General features: G+C 35.6%; 1 protein-coding gene across 1 annotated transcript; it reads right to left on the reverse strand.

Annotated features, from left to right (window-relative positions):
- Positions 1–393: 393 nt before the first annotated feature.
- Positions 394–22,594, reverse strand: LOC121425456 (T-cell leukemia homeobox protein 3-like). Its single transcript, XM_041621515.1, has 3 exons — positions 22,006–22,594; positions 16,282–16,501; positions 394–1,169 (listed from the first exon to the last, which is right to left on the reverse strand). Exons 1-3 carry the CDS (start codon positions 22,553–22,555, stop codon positions 593–595), a joined length of 1,347 nt encoding a protein of 448 aa, XP_041477449.1. The 5' UTR covers positions 22,556–22,594; the 3' UTR covers positions 394–592.
- Between the last annotated feature and the right edge of the window lie 5,258 nt (positions 22,595–27,852).

A 27,852-nucleotide genomic window follows, 5' to 3' on the forward strand; every position in this document is an offset into this window, starting at 1 on the left:
TCATCAATCGCTATTGCGAATTTAGGTTTTATTTTTCATTTTCAAATCACTCTGCGACATTTTTGAAACGCCCCTTTGATATTACTGTTCTCTGCCATCTAATCGACGCGTCGGTTTATCAATTATAGAATAAAAGCCAATGGAATTGATTCACCATAATAGATTTCAGACGTCAAATTGCACTTCCCACAATCATATTGAATTATCCAATCATACTATCATTTAAAAGAACACAATTCAGAAAATGAGACGTAATTGAATTAGGGGAAAAATAAATAAGGGTCAGATGGTAGGAAAGAAAAGAGAGAAGATAAATATAAAAAAAATCAACTATAAAATAAATCATGAAAAACGAAATTTAACAGAGAAGTCTGGCATTTTGTCAGTGAACAAAGATGGAATAGATCAGACAACTCGTAGAAACCGTAATTTCTTTTTTTACGGTATGGGGCGGGTAATCTACTCCAATTAGATATTGGCTAGATGGAAAAGATCACCAAGTGACTCTGAAGTTTTTTGTTTGTCATTTGAACAATACAGTTCTTGACACGGAGATAAACCCTACAACAAAGTTCTTGAGTCCGGACGTTGTTCAGTCCGTGCCATACATCAGCGGACTTTCATCGCAGCAATCTTCGATCCCTGATCCGTTATCGGAGAGAGTTTCAGCACTCTCATCCACATGACTGCTAGATGGGACATCTCGAGGAGAGGTACAGAGGTCTAAATCGCAGGAGCGGCTTTTATTGGATGCTTTTAAGGATTCTCGAGGGAGGGATTTATCAGTTACTCTTGACGGCCTTTCATCATCGGATGAGCTTTCTTGAGAATATCGAGCAGGTATGCTATTCACAGAGCCAGATGAGCTAGTTGATGAAGAGAGCATCGGGGCTCCTGCACTAGCTGATGCTGAGCAGGTTGAGGGCGCTCCCTGGGCTGAAGCAGATGTCTCAGAGGTGCTTGACGAACTACTCGCGACTTTTCCTCCGTGGACATTCGACAACCAAGGTTGTAAATTCTGAAGGGCATTCAGAGACGCGTTATGTGCACACAATGGGTCTGGTGGTGGTGGGTCTTGCATGTTCTTCATCATCATTTCATGTTGAAGGGAAAACATAAAACGAGCTGCAGCCTGTCTCTCAGCTTCACGCTCTTCTGCTGTTTGTCGCCTGTAGAATTTGAAACAGAAAGGAAGGACACAAAAGTAATCACATTATAGTTTGTTCACTATCATGATTCTCGTGAGGAATTATTAAAAGCAACATCATTTTGGTCAACGAGTACAAATACCATTGGTCAACCACTAGCCAATTGAAATGATGAATAAAGGAAATATTGGTTACAACTACCAATGTCTTTGCCATTGGCTACCCGATCTAAAGTATGATACTATACTAAACAAGAATTATGTAGGGGCCGCGGAAGTGGGGGGGGGGGGGTTCTTCAGCCCTCCACTTTTTTTCCCAAATCGTGTACAAAAACGTAAAAATGACCATATGATTGGGATTTTTTGCATGGTCAACCCCCAACTTTTGGCTCAGCCCCCCCCCTTTGAAAATCGTTCCGCGGCCCCTGTTATATATATGTCATAGGTGATATTTGTTATACTTCACAGGTCCATATTAAATTTGTCGCTCGTCTCTGTGGATTCTACCTTCATCTCGTAGAACATAGATATATGCGAGAGAGAAACTTTTTTTTCATCCGATCGCTCTTTTTGTTATAAAATACCATGTAAAACTCCGATATTCTAAGAAAACCCCATCCTGAAATGATAAATATATACGAAATGGAGTTTGAACATTATTGAACAAAATTACAATAACAATTAGGTATAGGTGTTGAACTAACATCAGGAATTTAAGATTTAATAGTTTGCCTGCCCAATTTGTTTGGACACTTTTGTTTTGTGCTCTTCGATTATTGAAAAGCTGTCGATTCATGCATTCCTATACGAGGATTATGTTTGGATTAATTACAGAGCAATATCTTAGGATTAGTTATTAATCATGGATAACTTCCACTTTTAAATGTCGATTAGGCATAACGGCGATAATCATGGTCATAATCCGTTTGCAGTCCAGTAAAGTGTCACTCTAAAATAATAACGAACAATGGGTGATTTCAAGTACGGTGTTCGGTGTTGGTGTTGGTGTTGAGAGCGTAAAAAGTCCGCTGAACCGAGCTCCAACACCGAGCTGAGTTCAGAAGAACGATACCGGTTGCGTTTATCGATATCACATGACGTCACGCCTCTGCGCTGCGCTGCTAAATCATCTCAACTTCACGCGAGAAGTCTCGATGACAAAAATGAAATCGGAGAGAAATGCATTAAATTCTCATCGTACAGAATACCGATGCTTTAATTAATTTAAGAATTCGAAAGAGTGAACATCATTCTTCATCAAAATACAGTATATAAAGCTAAAATAATTTGAACTCATCTTAATTGTAAAAGCTTATTTTACGGGGATGTTTCATCGCGTTCGCCGCCTAATCACGAGCTTAAGATTGCCAACACCAACACCGAATTTGAAATCATGATTTTCCCAATCCCTGGGGGTTGGTGTTGGTGAATGGGAGAAATTGCACGTAGATCGTCAACACCAGCCGCAGTGCTGGGTATAGCAGACGACATTTAACACCATTCTTCAACACGAACTGCCGGAAATACGTCATATTTTTCGAGGTCAATCCCAACACCAGCCTGATTTCAAGTACCGTGTTGTGGCTCGTGTTGGTGTTGTCACAACACCTACACCAGATTTCAACACCCTACTTGAAATCACCCAATGTCTCTCTATTTGGGTACTATAATTTTTCACAAAGCATTATGTGATTTATCGAAGGTAACAATGCAGATCTCTTTTTATAATAAAAGTGTATTAATTGAATAAAGATTGATATCTGCATTTGCAAAAGTGCTCATCTATTATTGGTAAGAGCCATTAAGCCCACTCAGGAAATCATTCGCTCGTCTTTGAATAGTCTTTTTGTATAATTAGATACCATATTTTAAGTACAGCAGACATGCGTATTGGTCATTCCGAATAGAAAGACATTTGGCATGGTTTACTAGCGATATTTCTCCATAAATGAAGGCAAAGCTGAAAAAGTATGTCATTCTGGTTGGTATTGTTTATGGTTGAAAAAGATGTAATAGGACAACGATAGAACATAGATGTTGCGTGTGCGCGAGCACGGATGCGTATGTGGGTAAGGGTTATTGTGTGTGTGTGTGTGACTGTTTATAAATGAAAGATACGATGGGGATGGATGACATGGAGAAAAAAAGAATGAGCAGGGAAAGTGTGGAAAGGTTGATAATACATGACTTAGCAAAAGAAAGACAAAGAGTGATTCTCTAAACCGTAAGAGATGTGTGCTACTTTTTTTTAAATATGGAAGATGGGGGCGGTGGCGCTGGGTTAAGGGTAAGGGTGAGGGTAAATAGATGCAAAGTACTCGAACTTTATTTAGAGCCTGTTTGGCTTAGGTTAGAAAAATATTTGATTGGGTGAGTAAACTGGTCTGTCTTTCTAAAATTCCAATCACTAAGATAGTTCTAAGATCCTTAAAGGACAAGTCCATCCCAACAAAAAACTTGATTTGAATAAAAAGAGAAAAATTCAACAAGCATAACACTGCAAATTTCATCAAAATCGGATGTAAAATAAGAAAGTTATGGCATTTTAAAGTTTCGCTTCAATTTACAAAACAGTTATATGCACATCTCGGTCGGTATGCAAATGACGAACTGATGGCATCACTCACTCACTATTTCTTTTGTATTTTATTATATGAAATATTGTTATTTTCTCGTCATTGTCATGTGAAATGAAGTTTCATTCCGCCCTGAACACGTGGAATTCCATTATTTGAACATTTTGTGCTTCAGGCAAGGAGGTCCCAATCGTCAAATTCGTAAAAATTGAAATATTGTATAATTCAAACAATAAAAAACAAAAGAAATGGTGAGTGAGTGACATCATCGACTCTCTCATTTGGATGTAAATGGCTCGTTCGCATAACTATTTTGTTAAAAATAAGCGAAACTTTGAAATGTCATAACTTTCTTATTATACATCCGATTTTGATGAAATTTTCAGCATTGTGTTTGTCTGATTTTTCTCTATTGATTCAAATCAACATTTTACTGAGGTGGACTTGACCTTTAATAATTATTATCTTTAAATTTATGAACACAAATCAACCACATCTTTTTAGAAGTAGGCCTTTATCTTATAAGTAATTATTTAACATGTAACTGTGTGATTCCTTGATACTTGAAATTGCTCATAAAGATGTTTTCATATATATTTTTCATACGAATTTAGTTATAGAAAATTCATTCTGTTATATTTATAATATCTGATTTATTTACTTGGTTATACCTAATTCGACTTTTATGACATATTAAATTTTATTAGACTAAAGGCATGGTCACACCGCCCGATCGTTGTTGGAGCGGTCGTGGAGCGGAGAGAAAAAATCATCACCGCTCGCTATCGTTCACTATTTTTTATTTCGATTTTTTTTTCTTTTCGATTTTTTCCCCAATTTTGTGAGCGAAATTCGACCCTCTTTCCCTTCCGCTCCACGACCGCTCCAACAACGCTCGGGCGGTGTGACCAGGCCCTAATGTGATTGTATTTAGTGATTCCGCTGCATTCGCTATTTTCTTCGTAAATATTTCAGCTCTTTGCTGCAAATGATTTGAACTTTACTACTACTACTACTACTACTACTACTACTACTACTACTACTACTACTACTACTACTACTACTATACTACTACTACTACTACTACTACTACTACTACTACTACTACTACTACTACTACTACTACTACTACTACTACTACTACTACTACTACTACTACTACTACTACTACCACTACCACCACCACTACTACTACTTCTACTACTACTACTACTACTACTACTACTACTACTACTATACTACTACACTACTACTACTACTACTACTACTACTACTACTACTACTACACTACTACTACTACTACTACAACAACACTACTACTACTACTACTACTACTCCTACTTCTACTACTACTCGTATATAATACGACGTAAGCCCACACGAAGGATGTATACCGAAGTCTGTGTTCCATTTAACGTTCGACAAAATGGTTTTAAACCTAAAGTGACATAAAAAAATCACCCTTTTAAAAATCATATTAGCTGTAATATTCGATCATGAACATTAGACTTGAGATTGCGTCGTTTCATTTTATCTGACAATGAATTCAACGGGAAGATTAATAATCTTTAGATATATCAAAACTAACTACAGGCTTTAAGTAGTTTTTGAAGTCAATTCTACGACTGGGTGGCCAGTGTTTCGTTCTTATCACCTATATGTCTATTTGACAAAGTACCCGTTACCCTAAGATGACTCCGTTCAAGAGCAGCTCATCATCATCCGCATTTGAAAATGACGTATGTGACGTTTCTTTAAAGAGGACTTGGATCTTCCGAACACCAACGAGTGTAGTCTGATGGGGTCAATGTGATCTATGACCCTTGAACCTTCAGATGAGACGTTAGAAGGTGATATCACCTGTCTTTACCACCCAGGATGAAAGATTGCCTGTCTCCTGGATAATGTACGTACTTTAACCTGGGGAGCATGTAATCAAACCAATAGTCAATTATTTTCATTGACAATTTTACCTTGGACCAATCAGGTTTCAATCGCTTACTGTATATATCATGCAACGCACTCCTCTAATACTCCAGGTACTGCAGATTTACAGAATCTTTAACCAATTAGATGAAGTTAGGTTCCTGCTCAATCACTGTACGTAGATATTATTAAGTTGTTTGGCGTCATTATTTTCATGTGGTTGCATCCGTTAAAGATAAATTGTGTTAAACCATTTTAAAGCGGGGGAGACGATTACTGCTAGAACTACTACAACATATCTTCCTACTATCACACCAGTAATACTATTAAGAGGTAACTCACTTGGGCCTATAAAATGTATATGCTGATAATGACACCATTATCCACATCAGTTAACAAGGTCAGTTGGTTTAGAGCAAGATTTTACATCATTATTCACAATTTAACAAGAGAGTGCAAAGTACATTATGACGTATCACGCTTCTTGACGAATGCCGGTATGTAACCTTGATAGTCAGATTATCTCGGATTCTCGGTTATCGGGATCGAACTATGTCCTTCAAACTGAGTGATCGAGAAATCTCTCTAAACTTCAATGTTTTGAGGATCTCCAAAACATGGTAACCCGATCCATGTCGATCATGGCATTGTGACGTTTTTGGAGACGGACCTTGATTACCCTGCCGAACTGGACTTTGATCTAAAGAATCACTGAAAAAATGGCTCGTTCAGGACTGATCCGGGGCTGATCAAGTTAAAAGATCGGATCTTAAAACCGAGTGAACATTTCGAATGGATGTAATATTTTCACGGTTTAAAACTAACCGCGTTCTAACTAATGGCACACATCTCTGTATGCGAGTATGTGGTCTCTTTGCTTCACACACCATAAATACGCCATGAAAACTCTTCCAGTGTATGTATGTGTATAGTTTCCCTCATAATGTAAGTACATAAATAAGTGAAACGTTGCTTTGGTCAAATTAACCGATACTGTATACCGAGTTACGATTTTTGTTGATACGGTGAACTTATCAATTATCAAGGAATTTTGGTTCGAGTGAAAGAAGTGAATAAAAATCCACAATAATTTTGATGAATAATTAATATCATCATAGAAATATTTTCATAATTCAATATTTATTTCATGAAAGGTTAAAATATCAGCAGTAATTTTGGTGAATGTTAACTGAATCATAGAACATTTTGTAATTAGCATTTTAGTATTTGAAACAAAATTTAATGATTGTTCTCTAAGCTTCAAACAATCTTAAGGGCCCTTGTACAATGGCAAATTATGCACTAAACACAATCATAATTTTCCTTTTCAGAATTATTATTTTTGATGCTGAATGAATGTTATTATTGTTTGACTTTGTTTAGGAACTTTGCTTACTTAACCACGATACGTTTACAAAACTGTTCTTTCCTGTACAAAATTATTTCAAACACATACCGCTTCATGGGTTTCGATTGTCAATTTTCAACAAACCGAATAGATTGTACTTAGGCAATTCGAAATCAAGATATGTATTTAATTTGAAATTGAGCTTGCTGAACAGTGAATGATAATCAAAAGTGTTTAATCACGAACATTACATGCATTTTTTTCATAAACACGCCTGATACCCCCGAATGACCAAAATACCGTGTCCCTTTTTATGCTCTTTAACGCAGAACTGGATGGATCAATTTCACTTCACATATTATTATCATTATTATTATTATTATGAATAGCTGTTGCGTAGTAATACTCCTAGATTATTTTTCTGAAAACATAATAATATGGAAGGCTAGTTTAAAAAAGGGAGCGAACTGTTTACCGTGGTCATTTAATTGAGAGAAAACTGCTCTCCTTTTTAAATAGTTGTATGTTTTATTGAACAAATCTGAAGAATCGATTAAACGGCTCGCATTTCTTCGAATCATTTTTTGTTTTTTCTTTGTAATTCCAAGCTTTCGGATAATCTGAAATTATTCATGACACCAAAGAATGAAAATTACGTATAATAGCCCACCCCCCCCAAAAAAAAGAAAAAAAAAATGGCAATGAATTAATCAGGGGAAGTAGCATTTAAATGTTTGTTAATGGTAACAAACGTCTGCTTTCAAAGACCAGAGCGAGCGTTACAGTAACTTAATAAAGTAATAATATCGATATCCGGCTTGTTTGCATGGGTAAATGAATTGTAAAGTGTTTGTGAATTATTAAACGCAGATAGTTTTTTTCCAAGTTAAAGAAGGCGTTGGAGATAATTAAGAGCACATTGTACTAAATTTTCAGAAATTAAGTTCTAAATATCTTATTTAAACATCAAAGTGGCAAAACCAATAACACGGCTCTATCATATTAAATACAGATTGAACAGGCGCGCCAATCAAATCTTCCATTACACTTCTTTAATATTCGATTGACGAGATTTTATTTTATTTTTAATTGATTTGCGGTGATTATAATCTGGTTATAGTGATAGCGAATATACACGTGTTACTTCTGCACGCTTCATCATTGATTTCATATTGCAACATTCGTTTTTCAGCTTCCTCGATAGCCAAGTTTTTTCTTCCTTTAGTTTCGAGATTTTATCAACCACATCTCTTTTATAACCTTCATATCAAAAGGTAGGTTTGGGGTTCAAACTGTAGTTTGAGAACACACCATTGGGAAAGTAACGTGACCAAGTGGCGTACCATGGGATGGGGTAACTTCCAAATTCGTCTATTGCCAACTAGTCCACTCATCACATGGTATACCGTCATTAATTATAATGCAATACCATCCATCAACATTTCGTCTAAAAACCATTTGGTCCAATAATCACTTCGTCCATATACTCACCAGTTCGTCTATGAACATTTTGTCTCGTAAAAAGTTGGTTTAATACCCAATTTATGTTCGTTCGTTTCGCCCAATTAACACTTTAGTCCAATTATACCAAATGGTATGGAGACTAAATTGCTATTGGACGGACTTTCGTGTGTCTATTCAGGCACCTTAGACCACTCAGCTACCTCACCTCTAACATATCCAAAAATGAAGCATACGGAATTAGTCCATCTCGTTTTAAAAGAAAAGTTGGTTTTATCACTAAGAATGAAGGAAATTATATACATGCCATTGGAGACTGCACTTAAAATAGGCAAAGCATAAAATCGGGCAGTTGTAATAAGCCAGTGAGGATATAATGCTGTTGTACAATATTTATATACATTGAAGATATTTTTGTGCTTAGTATTTTCAAATAGAGCATTTAGCAGAAAAGGACTAGATTATACCTAAATTTCTTACGGTTTTGGTGGAATGTTATTTATTCAAGAATCAAATATCATGTAAATATGGGTGCACTTTAATAAAATTAATGACTGGTTACTTCTATAACTATACAGAGGCAAATCTAGGATTGACCAGAGGACATTGGTGCTCCAAATAATTCTGCCCTCCAAAAGTACGAAGGTTACCACCAGAGCCGATTAATTGCCAAAGAATATTGAACCAGAAAAATGGGGTAAAGGTGTGGGCCTGGATCGACCACTGCAACCATACTCCTATGAGCATAGCTGCTGTACTAAAGTTATGGGAAGGCAACATGTATATTTCTTATGTTTACTGTGATCTTCCCTCTTGCTTGAATGTTGAAGAAAACCATCTTATGCCAGCCTGACACTTGCACGATTTTGTGTCACGCATTGGCACGACTCAAGTCGTGCCAGTGCGCAAACTAGTCGTGAACTGACGTGAAGTGTGCGTAAACACGTCGTGACATGTCGTGACTGCGTGCCATGTCGGGACGAGAATTTTGAAATGTTCAAAATTTTGGTCACGACAAAATTTAGCGACCGGGTCGTGAACTATGCGCAGACTGTTCGTGAATTCGTCGTGAACTCGTCGGGATGACGCGGGAGGATGCGTGCCAGTGCGTGGCAGTGCGCGCCATGCCACGACTGTCACGAACAGCTCACGTTGTGTTCACGAATAGTTCAGCACGACACCGTCCGAATTACGCAAACTCGTCGTGCCAATGCGAGAAGTGCGTAAACTATGCGCAAACTATGCGTGAACTCGTCGCGCCAGTTCGTGTCAATGTGGACACTGACGGGCACGCATTCGTGAACTATTTGTGAACTCGTCGTGAACTTGTCGTGAACTATGCGTGAACAAGTCGTAAAACAGTGCGGGAGCCTCCCAGTTTGTGCCCTAAAATGGCACGACTTGCCACGACAAAATCGTGGCCAAAAGTCGTGCAAGTGTCAGCCTGGCTTTAGTTATCATTCCCAGACAGCTCTGGATGACGCGAGTGCGTGTCCTGTTTTGTCTTTCCGTTAATGCCCACAATCCTTATATTGATTATTGTGACAATTTAACGTCAAGGTTGACTTGACCTGAATATTTTTGCCAGGATTGGCAAGTGCAATACACCGGATGAACACCCTACTCTTTGACGAATAGTGTATTGGTTTTAATGTACATAGGTTGTGACTCTCCATTTGCTTTCTACCGATGGACGGAGTATTTTCCAACTGCATTCACAACTGCACTAAATAAAGCTTACAAGCAACGCTCGGTTGAAACTTGCACGCACGTTCCCGCATAGTTTGTGCATGGGCACGCACTCTTGCGGTCCAATGCGCGAACTATGGGTGCCAGCTCTTGCGGATAGGTGGTGGCAGTGCGTGATATGCGTGCAAAAATTTTGAACATGTCAAAAATTTTGGCACGCATCACAAATTCGTGAACTGTTCGTAAACTATGTTCAATCCAGTCGTGCCACTGCGTGTCATCGAAATAGAAATTTCTTTGCGCAAAAAAAAGAAGGCACGCCCCCTGGGGGAAGTGGCACGCAGTTCATGAATAATTCACGATAGAGGCGCGCATATTTTGCGCATAGGCTAAGCATACTTCACGAATGATATGCGTAAAATTATGAGTGCAGACCACGTGATCAGTGTAATTCTTCCTAATCACCGAACGGAAAGGGCGTCAACACCATAACCGAGGAATCTGCGCTAGATACGTCACAGAATAGAGTGTCGAGACTATTTGCCAAAGCACTTCGGGACAGTGCGTGAACACTGCGTGAACTATGCGCAAACTTGTCGTAAACGTGTCGGGACAATGCGTAAACTGATACAGCCTAGTCGTGCCATAAAGTGTCCCGCAATGGTACACATCAATTGGCGACAATGCGGGCACACAATGCGTCCAAGTGTCAACCGACCGGTTATGCAAGGCTGACATTTGCACGACTTTTGGTGACGATTTCGTCGTGGCAAGTCGGTCCATTTGGTAGCATGAACTCGGATATTCCCGCACTGTTCACGACTAGTTCACGACGAGTTCATGAACAGATCACAAATGCGTGCCCATCAGTGTTCACATTGACACGAACTGGCACGAGTTTGCGCAATTCAGACGGCGTCCTACCGACTTGGGCACATCATTTGATTGGCTGTGGAAGAGACAACATGCTGAATGTTAGGGACACAAACATTGTAGGGAAGAAAAGATGCCTGTACCCGGCCGCTGCTCCAGCCATTTTAGAAGAGAAGCAGGAATGGGTGGAAGAGGCAGAGGAGCAAGATAAGTCAACCCCACCTCGAAGAAATCCACAAAGGAAATAGTGGGTCAGGGAATTAATGACTAGAATGCACGAGTTTGGACAGTATGACGGTCTACTGACCTGTTCCAAGAGATGGCTTAGAAGTTAATCACTGCAAACAAATAATAAAGAGAAAGGGAAACTTAAAAAAGAAACAGAAAGGAAAAAAAAGACACACAAAAAAAGAAACAGAATAGAAAAGGGGGAGGAGAAATGAAAACGAATAGGCCCCTAATAAAAGAAATTAAATCCCCTACACACAAAACAAAATGGGGAAAACGAAGAAATGAAGCAAACGAAAAGAGAAATGAAAAGGAAGAGAAACGGAAAAGAAAAATTAAATGAAAGAAAGAACAAATTGATTTCAATTTTTTTGGGGGATGTTGGTTTTATTCGTTGTCCTTTATTTTTTCGTTTCTGGAATTGCGAGCAGTGTCCAGGAAGCCCTATACCCCTTGACCGAAACGAGCGCCACTGTAGCGCAGTAGTCCTGAACTGCTCGTTAACTCGTCGTGATGCTCGTGTCATGCACAAACTATTCGTGAAATGTGTAAACTAGTCGTTAACTGATTGAGCATCAACGTGTGAAATTCAGTTTGATTCAACCTAGGCTTATAAAATTTTGTGTGTATGATACAAGCATAAATCCCAGGAAGCCTCTTGATTTTAAGGGCAAAAGATCAAAGGTCAAGGTCACAGTGACATGTTTTCATCTTACCCTTCTGCAGTCCTTGTAAACGCGATAATTCAGTTAAATTTATCCTAGGCTCACAATATTTGGTGTGTGTGATGCTAGCATATATCGCAGGGAGCCTATTGATTTTGAGGTCGAAAGGTTAAAGGTCATGTTCACAGTGACATGCTTTCATTTCATCTTTTCGAAGTCTGTGTAAACGCGATAAATTCAGTTTAACTTATAACCTAAGCTCAATTTGGTTTGTATGATACTAGCATGGATCTCAGGAAGCCTATAGATTTTTAGGTTAAAAGGTCAAAGGTCAAGTCGCCACGTTTCACTTTTCTTGCTTGATTTGCCAATCATCAATTCAATAAAAAAAAAATGAAAATTATTAATCATGATATCGTGAAAATTAATATTATTCTGGTCAATACTGCAAAATAAACATCTTCCGCAGCTCATATTGGAATGGTCTTCTTGGACATGGCCGTACGCACATTTTCTTTTTCTCGGCGGGAGGGGGGGGGGCAAGATGCCTTTTTAAGGACACTCAAAAGCGAGAGAGCGAATCAATCAAACTTGTCATGGGGGACTTTTGCATTTTATAAACTAAATCTGAATAATATATTACGTGTAATCTGTTCTTGGATTTTGTGAAAACAAAAATCAACATTTTCCTTCCCGATGTAAGCGCTGTACAAAATATATCATTATTATTACTTGAACATAATCATTTCAAAGAGCGTGTATATGAATGGATCGTAATCTTCTGCTCTCGTAATAGGATCATCATAAACAATGCAGTTTACATACAAGAGCAAACTCAATCAGTAATAAAATGAGAGAGTGAATATTATACATTCTCCTCCTCGAATGGGAGAAATTGAATACACATAATTTTCGAGAAAAAAATGATGGAAGCCTTTGAAAAAAAAGTGCATGAAAGGTTTTTTGTGGACAAATAAATTTTAAAAATCTAGTTAGAAAAATTGATTTTGCATATCAGTAACGTACATCCAGTGAGAGTTCAAAGCTTGTATGCATAAAGCTTTAGAAAATGTTTTTTTTATGTGAACTGCATTTATTGTAAAATAAATTTACAAAATATATTTATTGACATTGATAATCAATATCCAATGATTGATTCTTCATATAAAAAAAAAATCGATTTAAACAGCTGATCAGATTTACGGCTCATACTTAGTTATCTTTCGTAATAAAATGGACAAGAGACCTTAAGTCATCTTATAAATTTAGTCAAAAGATTGTACATGCTTTTTGTTCTGATTTTTTTTGTCTTATCGCTTAAGAATTTTTTTGCACCAATAAGAGAAGAAAATTCCTTGGCATTCGATACTGTATAGATCCCATCTTGTTCGCATATACTAATAAAATGATTTCAAACTTCAATAATGAAAAATATATATTTTTAGCAAAACGTATTAAGTGTTTAAGAAAAACTGCACTCGCAATGACCGATATAGCTCTAGAAATAAATGACCACAAATATCATCAAAAAGTGATGGTTTATTGCACAAAATTTTATGTTATTGCATCATTTTTTTTTTGAAGGGGTTGCCTCATCACAATATTGTGCTTGTACATATTTCTTATTTATATTGGGTGTTTTAGAAATTTGCAGATTTTATAATTGTTTGCCGTTTCCTCGCTTACATCCCTAATATGCTGTGCACTTGAAATACTACATTGATATAGATTTCTTTTTTGTTCATGATTCATAAAGATTGTTTTTCATATGAGCGCATATGAAATATTATATCTTTCATTGCACTGGTAAAGTCATTGAGATTCTCTAGAATTGCATTATCATGATTATATACACTGTGAAAAATACTGGGTAAATTTTTAACCAGCACGAGGGTAATTATGTGTCCAACCAATTTTGGGCAGTACTTTACCCAATGTGGGAAGCATATTGTCCGATAAGGTTAAAAATAATAAGCAGCAATTACTTCAGAATTGGCAAAATTTTCATCACACTGAATAGATAAATAAAAATGCACAAAAGAAATGCCCAATGTTGGTTGGACACATAATTACCCCATGGAGAAATTTTACCCAATATTTATTAGAGTGTAGGGTTTTATAAACGTATGCCATGTAATAAATAATAAATCTTACAGGAATAAAAATGTGAAAAAGGGTATTCAACTTTCAATATGTTTCTCTTGTTTTGTCAAATGCAAAGTCTGTTGCCCTTCAAAATGACAAGTTATTTAAAAGAATGAACATTAAAAAAAATATATTCACAGTGAATATTTTTAGATTTTATTCATTTTCATTCAACAGAATGCAATAAAAGTAACAATACATAGTGAAAATATCACAGTTCTATGGTAGTACATAAAAAACATGAGAAAGTTAAACACGACCTGAGGTGAACTACAGTGATACTTTATGGGCAGTCTACAGGGCGGTCCAACAAAATGTCTCTGTGACCATGATGACATACGGCTGAATCATTTCTGAAATTAGGTGTATTCTCTATTAAAAATGAATAAATAGAAAACCCATTTTATGTTGTAACATTTCATTGGTCTCGCTTCAGCAATCATCAACAAACTTCATGCTGGACACTTCTTCCGTGATTTAATGAGCTTTGATCAGATCAGGGAAATTTTCCGATTCAGATCCTTGATGTTAAAATGTGGTTTATCATACTAGATTCAGCAGTGCTGTAAACTTGGAATGCATGGGCTGAAATGCACCACTATTACATAATCGAATGTGTATTCAAAACCGTCGAAGCGAGACCTATTAATTTTTCATAAATAAGAAAATGAAACGAGCTTTCTAGCTTTGTGCATTTAATTGAGAAGAATAACATATTTTGGAATTTTATTGAGCCGTATGCCGGAGGAACATTTTTTGGGACGCGCTGTATAATTATTTTTAATAAAGATCTTTTGCCCAGGCATAAAACATAAATAACGCTATAATGAAGTAAAATGAAATTCATCCATTAATTAAAAATTTATGAAATTAGAATACACTGAGTACATTGCCCTTGCTTGGATTAAGTCATAAAACGAATCTTCTCGGTTTTTACATTTTCTGAAAACAAGGTTACCTCCCATCAAGACCCCTCTCCTGTTATATAGGGCTATAAGATCTGAATTATGTATGCGTCTAAAATATAACAAGGATTAAATTACAACAATGTTCATTGTCCCCTAGGTTTTGCCTCGTATTAATGAGCAGAAACAGAAATTAAGGGAGATGGAAATTGATAATTACACCTTCATCGATATCTCTTTTACTTTACCTTTAAATATATTTGAGATATTCAGCATGTTTAGAGTTAAAGGATTGCTTTTTCCTATTTTTCTTTTTTGGTAGAGGTTAGAAGACCTGATTTCAGTACAACACTAATTGTAGAAGCATCGGCAACAAAATATTATCCTCTTGACTATTCACTGTTTTTTTTAAAGCGTTTTATCTTATACTTCCTACAATTAACGCAATTACCATTTTCAAATGAGGTGAATCAGGTAATTCATTTCTATATCATCGACAGTAACGTTTGTCTAGATACTCCCTTATTTTATAATAATGATGGATATTTGAAGGCTATTAATCAGTATTGTCATACTTTACCACGCTAATAAAAGTAAATGTCGTACCGCTGACATATTTGAATACAATCTGTCCGTTTAGGAAGAGAACAATAAAATGGCAGTTTGATCGATGTTTTTTTTAGTTATTGCACGATGTAAATAATGCAAGTCTCGTGCCTTGTGTCATCGCTTGTATTCACCACATAATCGGTATCTGGGTTTGGTCTAACCACTTGATAAAGAAATTTAATATAGGTTTTTGTTTAAGGATGATAATCTTTTCTAACATAAGGAAAAATAATATGTAGGTTGCAACATATTGATAAAATGTATGGCAAAGAAGATATCCGGTATATGAATATTTGTCTTTCAGTAATTTTGATCGTCTGTTTTATGAGAATTGATTTATGTGATGTGATACTTAGTGAGGATAATAAAGAAATGTCATTCTAAAATTGTCACGGTTGTTGATTCGTTGTGAAAATGAAATTTATCTCTACTTATATCTTCATCGAAAAACAGTATTAGCTAACGACAATCAGCGTTATTTTAAGTGTGTGATGAATCCAATGTATCATACCTTGGAAAATTGTCCTCAATTGGCTTGTGATGTAAAATCAAATTTGAGTGTTTCCTAGAAACCTGTGATGGCTGGTTTGTCATCTAACAAACCCAACCACAAAATATTTCTCTACCTTTCGCATTCTCCACCATCCTTTTAAATGATAATAATAATCATTTAAAAAAACAATTGACAATGAAATTCTTTCTGTCTTACCTCCATTTAGTGCGCCTGTTTTGAAACCATGTTTTCACCTGAGCATCTGTCATTTTGAGGGATAGAGCAAGGCTGGCTCGTTCGGCGGAGGCGAGGTACTTCTGCCGGTGAAATCTTTTCTCCAGCTCGCAGATCTGGAGCCGAGTGAATGAAGTCCGCGGCTTTTTGCGTTTGGACGGCGTTCGATTCTGGTAAGGGTGCCCGATCCGACGCGGTACCACTGCCATGGGAATCCGGTGAGGATGGGTGGAATGGATGAGATGGCGAAGAGGAAGAAGGAAGAATACATTATTACATCTAGTAAGAGTGATTCTATTGATGTGTTTTCTCCCTATCAAAATATTGGTTTGATAATACTAGACAAGTTTATCAAAGGTTTCTACATTTATCTATAACATTTCTGAGTCTGGATACATTTTAGTAAGTAATAAAGGTGAAATCCAGGGGTACCCATTTTTTCTGTCGGTTAAATAACAAACTAGATTATTTTCTTCTCATTTCAACTAACACATGGATTTGCGATACTAATTCTTCATTCCGATTGAATGTTTCACTTAACTATTATAATTCTAGAAGAAAATACATGCTTTTAAATGTTTGGAAAGAAGTAAATGGTCATGAACACAAGATGTCCGATTTAGATAAACGAATATATCATTTATTTAAAAGACATGAAATCAAAATGTGAAAAAACGTGTCTGTCAATAACTGTGTCAAACTATAATAGTCAGCTCAATTAAGGTTAATGTATGCCTCTAAACATAATCAACAGAATGGGATTTCAACATAACTAGCAATAAATAAACTCATAAGATAAATGTTTGGCGCGTTTCTTTGACAACATTTGTTCAATAAACAAATCACAAACATAAAAATATAACCTAAATATTATTGCACACTTAAAAAATGTCTACATCCTCTGCCTGCAGCAGATTAAGAAGAAGTGCTGGGATTTCATTTTAAACTAAAATAAATGAAAGAAAAGTTATTGAAAACCCAAGTATCCCAGTGGTTTGTGGCTTGAAGATTCGCATTGATATAAAACAAATCTATCAACACATAGCACTCTGTGGACTTATAGACAATAATGTTTAACTGTTTTTTTTTTTACTGATGTTCTGATCGAATGCAGAAAACTTTCAGAATGTTTCGGTATTTGTTTTCCTGTAAAAAGATATATGTTTTAACAGTGAACATGCGTACTCATTTTCATAGCTTGCTTACACGAGATGATGGATAAGGAAAATATCAAAGTTCATTACAAATGAAAAGAAATAACATTAATTGTACGCTATTAAACATCGAAATAGACATGAGTAAATCAACAATTCATGATGAATTCATTGCTTATACAACATTGACAAATGGTTTTGAGGTAGAAGACTAAAATAGAGACAAAAAGATGAAGATTATAAGGGTTTGGAAATTCCTAGAGACTTCCTAAATGCTCTGGGTTTCATCTAAACTTTCCCATATGATTCCCATAATTCCCACAGCGTTTCAACCTATGACACAGGAAGTAATACGCTCTTCTGTTTCTGCTCGAATTAAATGTTCTTGGATGCTTTTGTAGAGTGCGAAATGAGAAAATTTGTGGAATATAAACCTATATGCACTTTGTGAAGCGAGCGTTCAAAATAATGACTTTATCTTGCCATATTCAGAAGATATTACATAGTACCGGCCATTGTTCAACATGTAATTTTCTTTATATCTTTTTAGATGAAAAGCATCGATTTCACTCATTTATTTTGGCCGACTTGTAAAAACATTTGACATTTTATCTGGTTTTCGTTTTATTTTTTTTTCCGCAATTTTCGACGGAACTAAATAGGAGGCACAAAAATGCCTCCAATTTCATTTCAGATGGCAAACTTCTATCAAGATAAATGATTTATGTTAAAGAATTACAGATACAAGTAATTATTTCATTTCATTTCTCACAAATGATTACCAAACTATACCTCTGATTTCTATTTCTACAACTATTACTTCTGCGAGTGGTATTTCTCAATCATCACCACAGCCACAAACATTGCAAGTTCGTACAAATGCATCATCAACAACAACAGCAACAACTACTACCACTACTACTACTACTACTACTACTACTACTACTACTATTACTACTATTACTACTACTACTACTACTACTATACTACTACTACTACTACTATTACTATTATTACTACTACTACTACAACTACTACTATTACTACTACTACTACTACTATTACTATTATTACTACTACTACTGCTACTACAACTATCACTATTATTACTACTACTACTACTACTACTACAACTACTACTATTACTATTACTACTACTACTACTACTACTACTACTACTACTATTACTACTACTACTATACTACTACTACTACTACTACTACTGCTACTACAACTATCACTATTATTACTACTACTACTACTACTACAACTACTACTATTACTATTACTACTACTACTACTACTACTACTACTATTACTACTACTACTATACTACTACTACTACTACTACTACTACTACTACTATTACTACTACTACTACTACTACTACAACTACTACTATTACTACTACTACTACTACTACTACTACTATTATTACTATTATTACTACTACTACTGCTACTACAACTATCACTATTATTACTACTACTACTACTACTACAACTACTACTACTACTATTACTATTACTACTACTACTACTACTACTACTTCTACTACTATTACTACTACTACTACTACTATTACTATTACTATTACGACTACTACTACTACTTCTTCTACCACTACTTCTATTGCTATTTATACTTCTACATCTACTACTAGGCCTATACTTTTTTTTCTGAAACTACTACTTCTAGGCCTTCTCTCTTCTACTTTTGGAGAGAAAGTGAGCTTCTGTGGATTTTTCGATTTTAAAAATTGAACTTTTTTATGAAGAAAAGAAAGAACGATAGTGATGCCCACAGTTCTCGGCCTAGAGAAAACAATATTGAGAGGGAGTTCTTATTGAGTATTTCTATGATAGTGGAGATATTTTACCACACAGTTTTGAACATGTCATATTTTAAACATTTCAAGGTCAAATAAGTTAATATTTTTGAGAGATCGTACAGATAAAATTAGGACCAAAGACAAAGTAATTTTTCATTGTACAAGGCTTTTTATTGGAAAAATAGTCAATTTGAGGACACCAAAATTTGACATGCTCAAACATGGTATACATGTGATGCAACTTATTTCATATATATTTTGTTCTCATTTGTCGTAATGATGTTGCTACCATGTCAGGTATGCAGGGAATTGCAAAAAAAAATAAAAATAATAATGCACATACGTTGTAACTAAAGGTTTCAAAATGACTGATTTTCCATAAGTGGAACACGCGTTACTTTTGGTGTCCACCTTGTTTTTTGGTAACAAATGTTCCGCAGCACAGATAGAATGGTATAGCAATGGGTGATTTCAAGTCCGGTGTTGGCCTCGGTGTTGGTGTTAGTGTTGAAATTTGGATTGCTTTCCCTGGCTCTAAAACTTATTTTAGAGTTCGCAAAACTGATCCAGTTCACATTATTAACACCTAAACAACTAGTGAATTACTTTTCAGGAGCATCTTCATTTTATGTTTGGTGTTATAATCGTGTGAGAATTTACTAACACCAACACCAAAAGGTCAACACCGTACTTGAAATCACCCAATGAGATACCCAAGAGTAAACATTTCTTCAATTCTAAGAACTCACTGAATAATGAATAAACAATGGAACATTGCTTTCAAAATCTACTAAAAGTAATGAATTTTGGGTACTTGAAATTAGGGGAAATATTTGGTGTCCATCGTAACACGCGTTCTGCAGGCATTTCTCAGGGGTCATAGTTCTGTCATTAAGTTTATAACTTGCAATCAATGCTCATAAACAGAAATCTATAGCACAAATGTCTATAAAACAGATGAATAAAATCAATCCAAAAATATATTTTTACAAAATGTGGCAGCCATTTTCATTCTGGTGTCCACGTTTGGGAATTGTTTAGCAAATGTTTCATGCATTTTCAGAGGTAGGAGAAATCTGCAAAGAAATGAACACAGCCATGTTTAACTGACAGGATATAATTATATGTAACCAAAAACTGAGAACTTGGAGATGTTGAAATTTGCATAAAGAAAATACGCTAATTCTCTAGCTTAACATTATGGTGGATATCAATCATATTTCATAAAATTGCCAATAGAAACTCATACGTAAGATTTTTTTAAAAATTATGTTCATATCATTGGGGACTGTTTGAATTGTCTCCTCTGATAATATGGATATTGTATGAATGTTTATTGATTACTCAGTGTGTTCAGAGCATTTCATAAAGGAATTTATATTTTCAGTTTGATGTCATACTTTCCCTTCCCAGTATTGTAAAATCACTCATATAAGAAAGTTCAGGAAGTAAAAATACACAAGTGAAAGACAGGTATAAATAAAAAGAAAACAACCCTTGCCTATCAAATCGATAAGGTAATAATGTACTTTGGTTTTAATTTACCTATACCGATATGCCAAAATGTAATTCAACATTACGATTGTCGTTTTTTTTGTATGCTACTGTAGTCAATGCTTTTCCACGTCTTTGGATAAGTTTACTGATTAAGTTGATCAAACTCATTGAAGACTTCTCATGCTCAATTTATTCACTTCCAATCAAATTCAATTAAACATTTGTTTTCCTCAATTTCACAAATTTCTACGCTTTTGGAAACATAAATTCATACCAAATCAATTTATCGTAAAGAAAATAAAAATGTGCAAAAATCATGTGTAAAATGAATGGGTGCGCAGACATTTGGCACCATTTTTTTGTGTGTTCAGTCAGAAAATGACCACCTGAGATTTTCCCAAGAAAAAAATAAATTTCTTTCATTTTTTAATGAGATATCTGGCACAATCACTCATAAGAATATACATGGGGCCCCCTATATACATGCTATGTTTATAGAATACACTAAGAGAAAAGGCATGTGGTGGGATACGCCTGTATACATAAATGCAATACGGTAAACAATTTAAAGAAAATATGAAGGGCTAGAAAAGGGCAGGTAGCAGAAGAAAATAATTCAGTAGTTTACAATCCCATGTTTGTATTATTTACAAATGAACATTTGTGTAACTTTTCTCTGATCTACTATGGTTACTGTATATGCTTTCTTTTCTTTAGTCTTATAGGTGGTCTTATTTAGTCACAATTCGCCTATTTCTTCTTGTTTCATCAACCTATTCCAACTCATTTCCATCTCTCCATCCCATGGTTCATCATTAAAAAAAACATATCTCTTTCTCTTATCCTCTCTACCTCCTTCCTTCCTTTCTTTCTTTCTTCCTTTCTTTCTTCCCTTCTCTCTTTCTTGAGGCTACTCTTTCCAACCTTTAATTGTAAGTTGTAACGAGACTTAATATGTACATCACTGAATTGAGTCTATTATTGTTCGACTCTCCAAATGTAAATGTCATTGTGTAATTGATGTTGAATCATTATCAATGAAAACTTCATGAATTTCAGCCTTTGGGCTTTCATGTGTTGTTTGTTCGAATAAATACAATCTAACTACTTAGGCCTACTACTAACTATTGCATTGTTATTTTTTCTGATAAATGCCATTACGACATGAAATCCGCCATCTTGAATGAACTCATATAATTGATATTCAATAAATAGCTTGCTTACCTGATAACCTGTCTCGAGGGAATCGTCTTGTCTCCATCCATGGAAAATATGTCCTTGGGGTCAGTGGGATTGGACGATGAGCAGGGACTCGTATTAGGGTCCCGGAAGAATGAGAAACACTAACGCTATTCATTCCCTCAGATTCTAGAACCATAGACGAAGGTATAGCAGACGTCGTCGAATGGGTCAACGATCCCGAGCCCCTGCTCCCGCCTCTACCGCTGTTAGCACTCGGGACGGTCTCGGGCGGCCGTCGGGCTACATTATCGGAGGTGGTACCGATACGAAGAGATGAATAGTTACGATGAAGTGGGTTATTGTTTTGGAATGTATAACCAGGGAGACCAAGTATCCGATCGATACTGAACGCGAGTGGTCTTTCTGCTCTAGGAGCACCGGGTCTTTCCACATCCATCTCGCGCCCTTCATCATCGTCCATGTTCTCATTCTTTTCTCGACCAGCAGCCCCTTCACTCACAATCTCTACATGAGCTCCATCATCCCGATCCGTCATCTTACAAATATCCATATCAAGGCCTGAAAGCAACATTTATTCTCACCGATTCCTATATTTAGAACAAAAACATAGAGAGTGCGTTTTCCACTCAAGTTTTTTTAATCGCTCTGTTCAACTTTCTCTCCTGATTTTCACCGCTGTTTTTTTCTTTTTACCCTTTCACTTTGCAACTCACGCCTCTTTCTGTTTCCTCTAGAACCCCTGCTACCGATTTAATCCAATTGATAATGTTTAAAAACTTGGTATATGGATAAAAAAGATGACGTGAGCATCACGTTGAGTTTTAGCCACGTGTGCCGTATGTGTCGCTCATCCTTGTGTGTTAGCCGCGTAGCGTGAATCTTCCGCACGAGGAAGAAACCTTTCTGAGTGGTCTTGCTAAGATCACGCCTCCACATAATAAGAGACACCAATCAGTGATTTAGGAGTACCGTTTTATCAATGAAACCAACATCATCCTTACATCCCTGACGCACACACAGTAGACGGCGCGTAGTATTGTTTTCAACAACATCATAGCAAAATGTGATGTAAGAGAAGAATTAAATGCTAGAGAGAGAGAGAGAGAAAGTAGAATCGAAGGAGAGGGGAAATATAGTATGCTTTTTTCCTGATATAACAACGGATAAGCATCCAATGGCTAAAAATAGCAATACTTTATATAGTTAATCGTCTTCAGTTGAAATGGGGATCATATTTGTTTATATTCTTTATAGTTAGTAACTAATAGTTACTAATAACAAGCTGTTATTTTTGTTCACTTGGTAGCATTACCCAACCTACTTTGATTGAATATACAGATGTCCATAACTTGTTCAAATAAGAGAACCAATGTAACTATGCCTGAATTGTAAGCATATATATAAGAACGATATAACCATTTCATTTCTTGCCGTTATCATGTGAATCAATTAATGTGTTTTTCGTTTAATTTTTGTATCACAGTTTCTGTTTCTGTTTATGGTAACTCCCGTAGAATTTGATTTTGTTGGTTTAAAGCCAGGCTGGTATATAATCGATTTTATAGGAAACATTTTACGACTTTAAAAGGTCCCCTGACATACAGTTCATGTCATCTTCGGTTAATGTGTACGATTCTCGACTTCACTAAATCATTACCGCTTGAGTTTAGATGTGTATCATATAATTTTTAAATATTTTTTCATTTCATTTGTATTATACTTAGCCCCAACCCATGAAAATCCACTCTGTAATTTTTTGCCTATTGTGATGTCACAGGAGGCAGATATAAGCATAACAATGCACAATGGTATACAACTTGCATCTACAACACGAGTGCCTACAGCAACCAATCAAACTGTCATTTAGTTACTGCTTTTGAGGTGGTATTGTATGAAGACTTGTAATTGTAAGCAATGGTAGAAAGTTATGGTAGGTTACATTGCATTGCGTATCGTTATGCTTATTACTGCCTCCTGTGACATCACAAGAGGCTACACTCTAAAAAATGAAGTGCTAATTCAGCTCTTAAAGAGCGTGTATAGTGACTGCACATCGGAGTGCTGATTTTTCTCGTTCAAATTTGAACTAGACAAATCAGCACTCCGAAGTGCAGTCACTATACACGCTCTTTAAGAGCTGAATTAGCACTTCATTTTTTAGAGTCTAATAATGATCTAGTGGATTTTGAGGAGGCGGGGCTTAGTATACTGCAGAGAAGTGCAAGAAAAATGAAATGAAAAAATACTGAAATCATATGATGCACATTTAAACCAAGCTGGACATGATTTGGTGAAGAAAGACTCATACACATTGACAGAATCATGTATTCAATATTTTCAGTGGCTTACTTAATTAGTGACAGAAATTACTCTCAGCTCATCAAAGTGGAGACAATGGCCGAGCGAGATATTGAACTTACAACCTTACAATTATGAGTCCAATGCTCCAACCACTATACCACACGACCCGTGCTTCAAAATGAAATATTATATATATATATATATATATATATATATATATATATATATATATATATATATATATATATATATATATATATATATATATATATATATATCATGTATATATTTGATAATTGTCACATAATATGAAAATAAAAGCAATTAAAATAATAATGTAACTACCGACCCTTGTATTTATAATGAAAAGCTGTACAATAGAAATTTAAAAAAATAATTAGGGAGATGAGAAGGAAGAGTAGTACATTTAATTCTTTTAAAAGATTTTTAAAGATTTATTTCTTGTATATTTTGCATATTATTATGTACTTTATAATTTGTATGTATTTGATTAACAGGGCCCGATTGCAAACCAGCTTTTTATCTTTGTTAATGTTTTTTATCGTGTATAGCTGAATTGGTTACCCTGTATAAAGATGTAAATAAATAAATAAATAACATCAAGATTGAGCTTAAATTGGAAACATGAGAACATTGGTGCGACAAAGAAATAAGAATTGATAAAATGTGTATAAACTATGATACGTATCATTATGATGATAATAAACAGAAAGAGAATGGAAATGTGTTTATAAATGCTATTTATCTGTCCTTGGACTCTCAAGTTATAGCATATTTTAATTTCCCTTTTTTAAATAGCAACATTAATAATTCCTTTATGTCATAACCAAGAAACTTTCAATGTTTTATGGAAATGCATCATAAAAAAGAGTTACCAACACTTCCTAATATTCTGACACATGCTGAACCTTATGTCACCATGGTTACATGTATTTTACTTATGTAATTCAGTAACAAGACTGATGTTTGTTCAAAATGATTCGACCTAGTATGATTGGGCTGCTAGGGATACTTGAGCACCAACATTCCTAGATTTAAAAAAAAGGAAAGAAGGAGCAAAGAAAGAAAAGGAAGGGGAAGAGGGTGAAATGTAATATATTCTAAATATTAAGGCATAATCTATCCATATATTAGATTTTCATTAAAAAGAAAGCATTTCTTCATTTAATCACTTTGCTCGCTCGCGACGAATAGGAAATTTTGCCCAATAAGTCACGTTGCGCGTCCCTCAATCTTTTGGTCAGATCCGTTTACATTATTATACACACTTAAAACGTTTGGCAACATACTGTCCACTGTGTTGGATAATGTATGTAGGTAATATATTTTATATTCTGGGCAATTATTATCCAATTTAGAAATTTTGATTACCCAATTATTAGTTTTTATTATCAAATTTGGACATGTAATAGTTGTGTAGACAGAATGTTGGCCAGTGATGGTTAAAATCTGGGTCTTTTTAAGAGTGTAGCAAGCAGGGTTAGTACAGTCAAATGGGTATGGAATGAGAGCAAAATATAGAGTGAGTCTTGTTTTTACAAGATTAATGCAAAGCGATTCTAACATTTGTTTGCATTTGTGCGGCTGTAATCACGAGGCCTGTAAACTTTCTTGACTGGTCACTCCCAGAACAATCTGTAGACCTACATTCATTCATTCATTCTGATTTCTGATTCAAGATTTCTACCTCTGCACTGCAAAAACTATGGTGTTGATTTAACTCCAGCCCTGAATCTATACACCAGAGAAGTGTTAAAAAACACCAGTTGGTGTTTATACAACACCAATTAGTATAAAAACAGCATCGGTTTGATTCCAAACTGGTGTTGTTTCAATACTTCTCTGGTGTGGATATATATAAATTTAGATTCCGAGCTGGTGTTAAATCAACACCGGAGTTTTTGCAGTGTGGTGTTGAAAGAATACCGGACTTTGCTTCCAGACCTTTCCTTATTTTGTCCTCGCTCTAATAGAAGCCTATCTCTAGAGATGAACCACAAGAAAAAAAACCTATATAAACTTAAGAACAGCATAGAGGATGAGAAAAAGCAAAGACCCCTTTGACCTCAACGACCTTCTAGGCTGCGGACAAAATCGTGGCAATTGACATGATAAAAAGTCAAACCGAGTTAAACCGAAGATGAAAATCGCTATAAGTTATACCCATTTGAAAAATGGAGATCAATTAGTTACTAATAATTACCCGCTAATATCTTTGTTTACTACGTTCTCAAATTTTTTGAAAGGATAATCTATGAAAGGACAGTTGCTTTTCTATAAAGATAGTATTATATGTAATAATTCGGTTTTAGAGAGAACATAAAACAACTCATGATATATTGACATTAATAAATAAGATATCTGCTTCTTTTGACAATTCTGATCATACCGTTGGGTTGTTCCTCGACTTCTCAAAAGCGTTTGATACAATAGATCATGAAACACTATCATATAAGCTATCAAATTACGGAATCTGAGGGACAACTTACAATGGTTAAGGAGTTATCTTACTGATAGAATTCAGTTTGTTACCCGTAAATGAACCAGAGTCTCTGATAGGGCCAGTTGCCTGTGGAATTCCACAAGGTAATATTCTTGGCCCCTTGCTATTTTTACTTTATGTCAATGACATAAAAATTCATCTCATGTTCTCTCATTTATTCTCTTAGCTGATGACTCAAACATTTTCTACAATTTGGCAAAGATAGTCATTTTAGTAACTGTTTGAATTAGCTTTTTGTAAATCTTTTATACGGGGAACCAAAAGTTGCAATTATGAATGACTTATCCTATACACACGATCCACCATTTCTTTCCAGTTTGTGCCAATAAATTATTGCTGAATTAAAGGTAGAGTTAGAAATCACTGACTCTGATTTTGTGCATCGCAAAAAAAAATCCATAACCACCTGAAAATTTGGCCAAGCCGATGAAGTGGACGACCAGGCACGGGTACATCCTGATATAGGAAAAATCGAGGCAAGTTGGATCCGTGGCCGTCTTGATACGTTCAACCTTTACAGTTGCAGACTATAGATATTACACTGGGAAACTTTGTATCTTTTTGGAAAGATACAACTTTGTGCCTCTCTTGATAGTGCAAATAAGATCATTTGGGGGTATAATGCTGCACCTTATATGTTTAACTTTGCACCTTTCAGAGAGGTGCAAAGTTGGAGCTTTCCAAACGGGTACAAAGGTCCACCTTAAAGGTGCTCCCAGTGTAACATCTGGTCTGCACCTTTAAAGGTACAAAGTTGAACCTATTTTTCTCAGTGTGGTTGCGAAAGGGATGTTGGCAGACTAAGACATTTTGTTTGACTATTTTTGTTTTTCGATTTCTGTGAGGGATCAATGAAATTGTGCGACGTAAATTTGAAATTTAAAGAATAAGGAATAAATAAATAGAATGGCCTATGTATGTTGTAAACGGACTAAGTACGAGTAACCTAAAAATTAGGAATCAGAAACCTCATCTCTACTTACTGAGATATACCTTCTCATGTTTATAGGCTCATGTACATTCGTTAGATATAACGAATGATC

This window comes from Lytechinus variegatus, chromosome 12 (assembly GCF_018143015.1).
Source record: "Lytechinus variegatus isolate NC3 chromosome 12, Lvar_3.0, whole genome shotgun sequence".
Classification (NCBI taxonomy): domain Eukaryota; kingdom Metazoa; phylum Echinodermata; class Echinoidea; order Temnopleuroida; family Toxopneustidae; genus Lytechinus; species Lytechinus variegatus.

Excerpts from the sequence above, each read along its gene's own strand:
- LOC121425456 (XM_041621515.1), bottom strand. The coding sequence starts at position 22,555 with ATGTTGCTTTCAGGCCTTGATATGGATATTTGTAAGATGACGGATCGG. Across the intron at positions 16,502-22,005 it reads CCCTCGAGACAGGTTATCAG|TGGTACCGCGTCGGATCGGG; the intron begins GTAAGCAAGCTA and ends TTCCCATGGCAG. Across the intron at positions 1,170-16,281 it reads AACAGGCGCACTAAATGGAG|GCGACAAACAGCAGAAGAGC; the intron begins GTAAGACAGAAA and ends CAAATTCTACAG.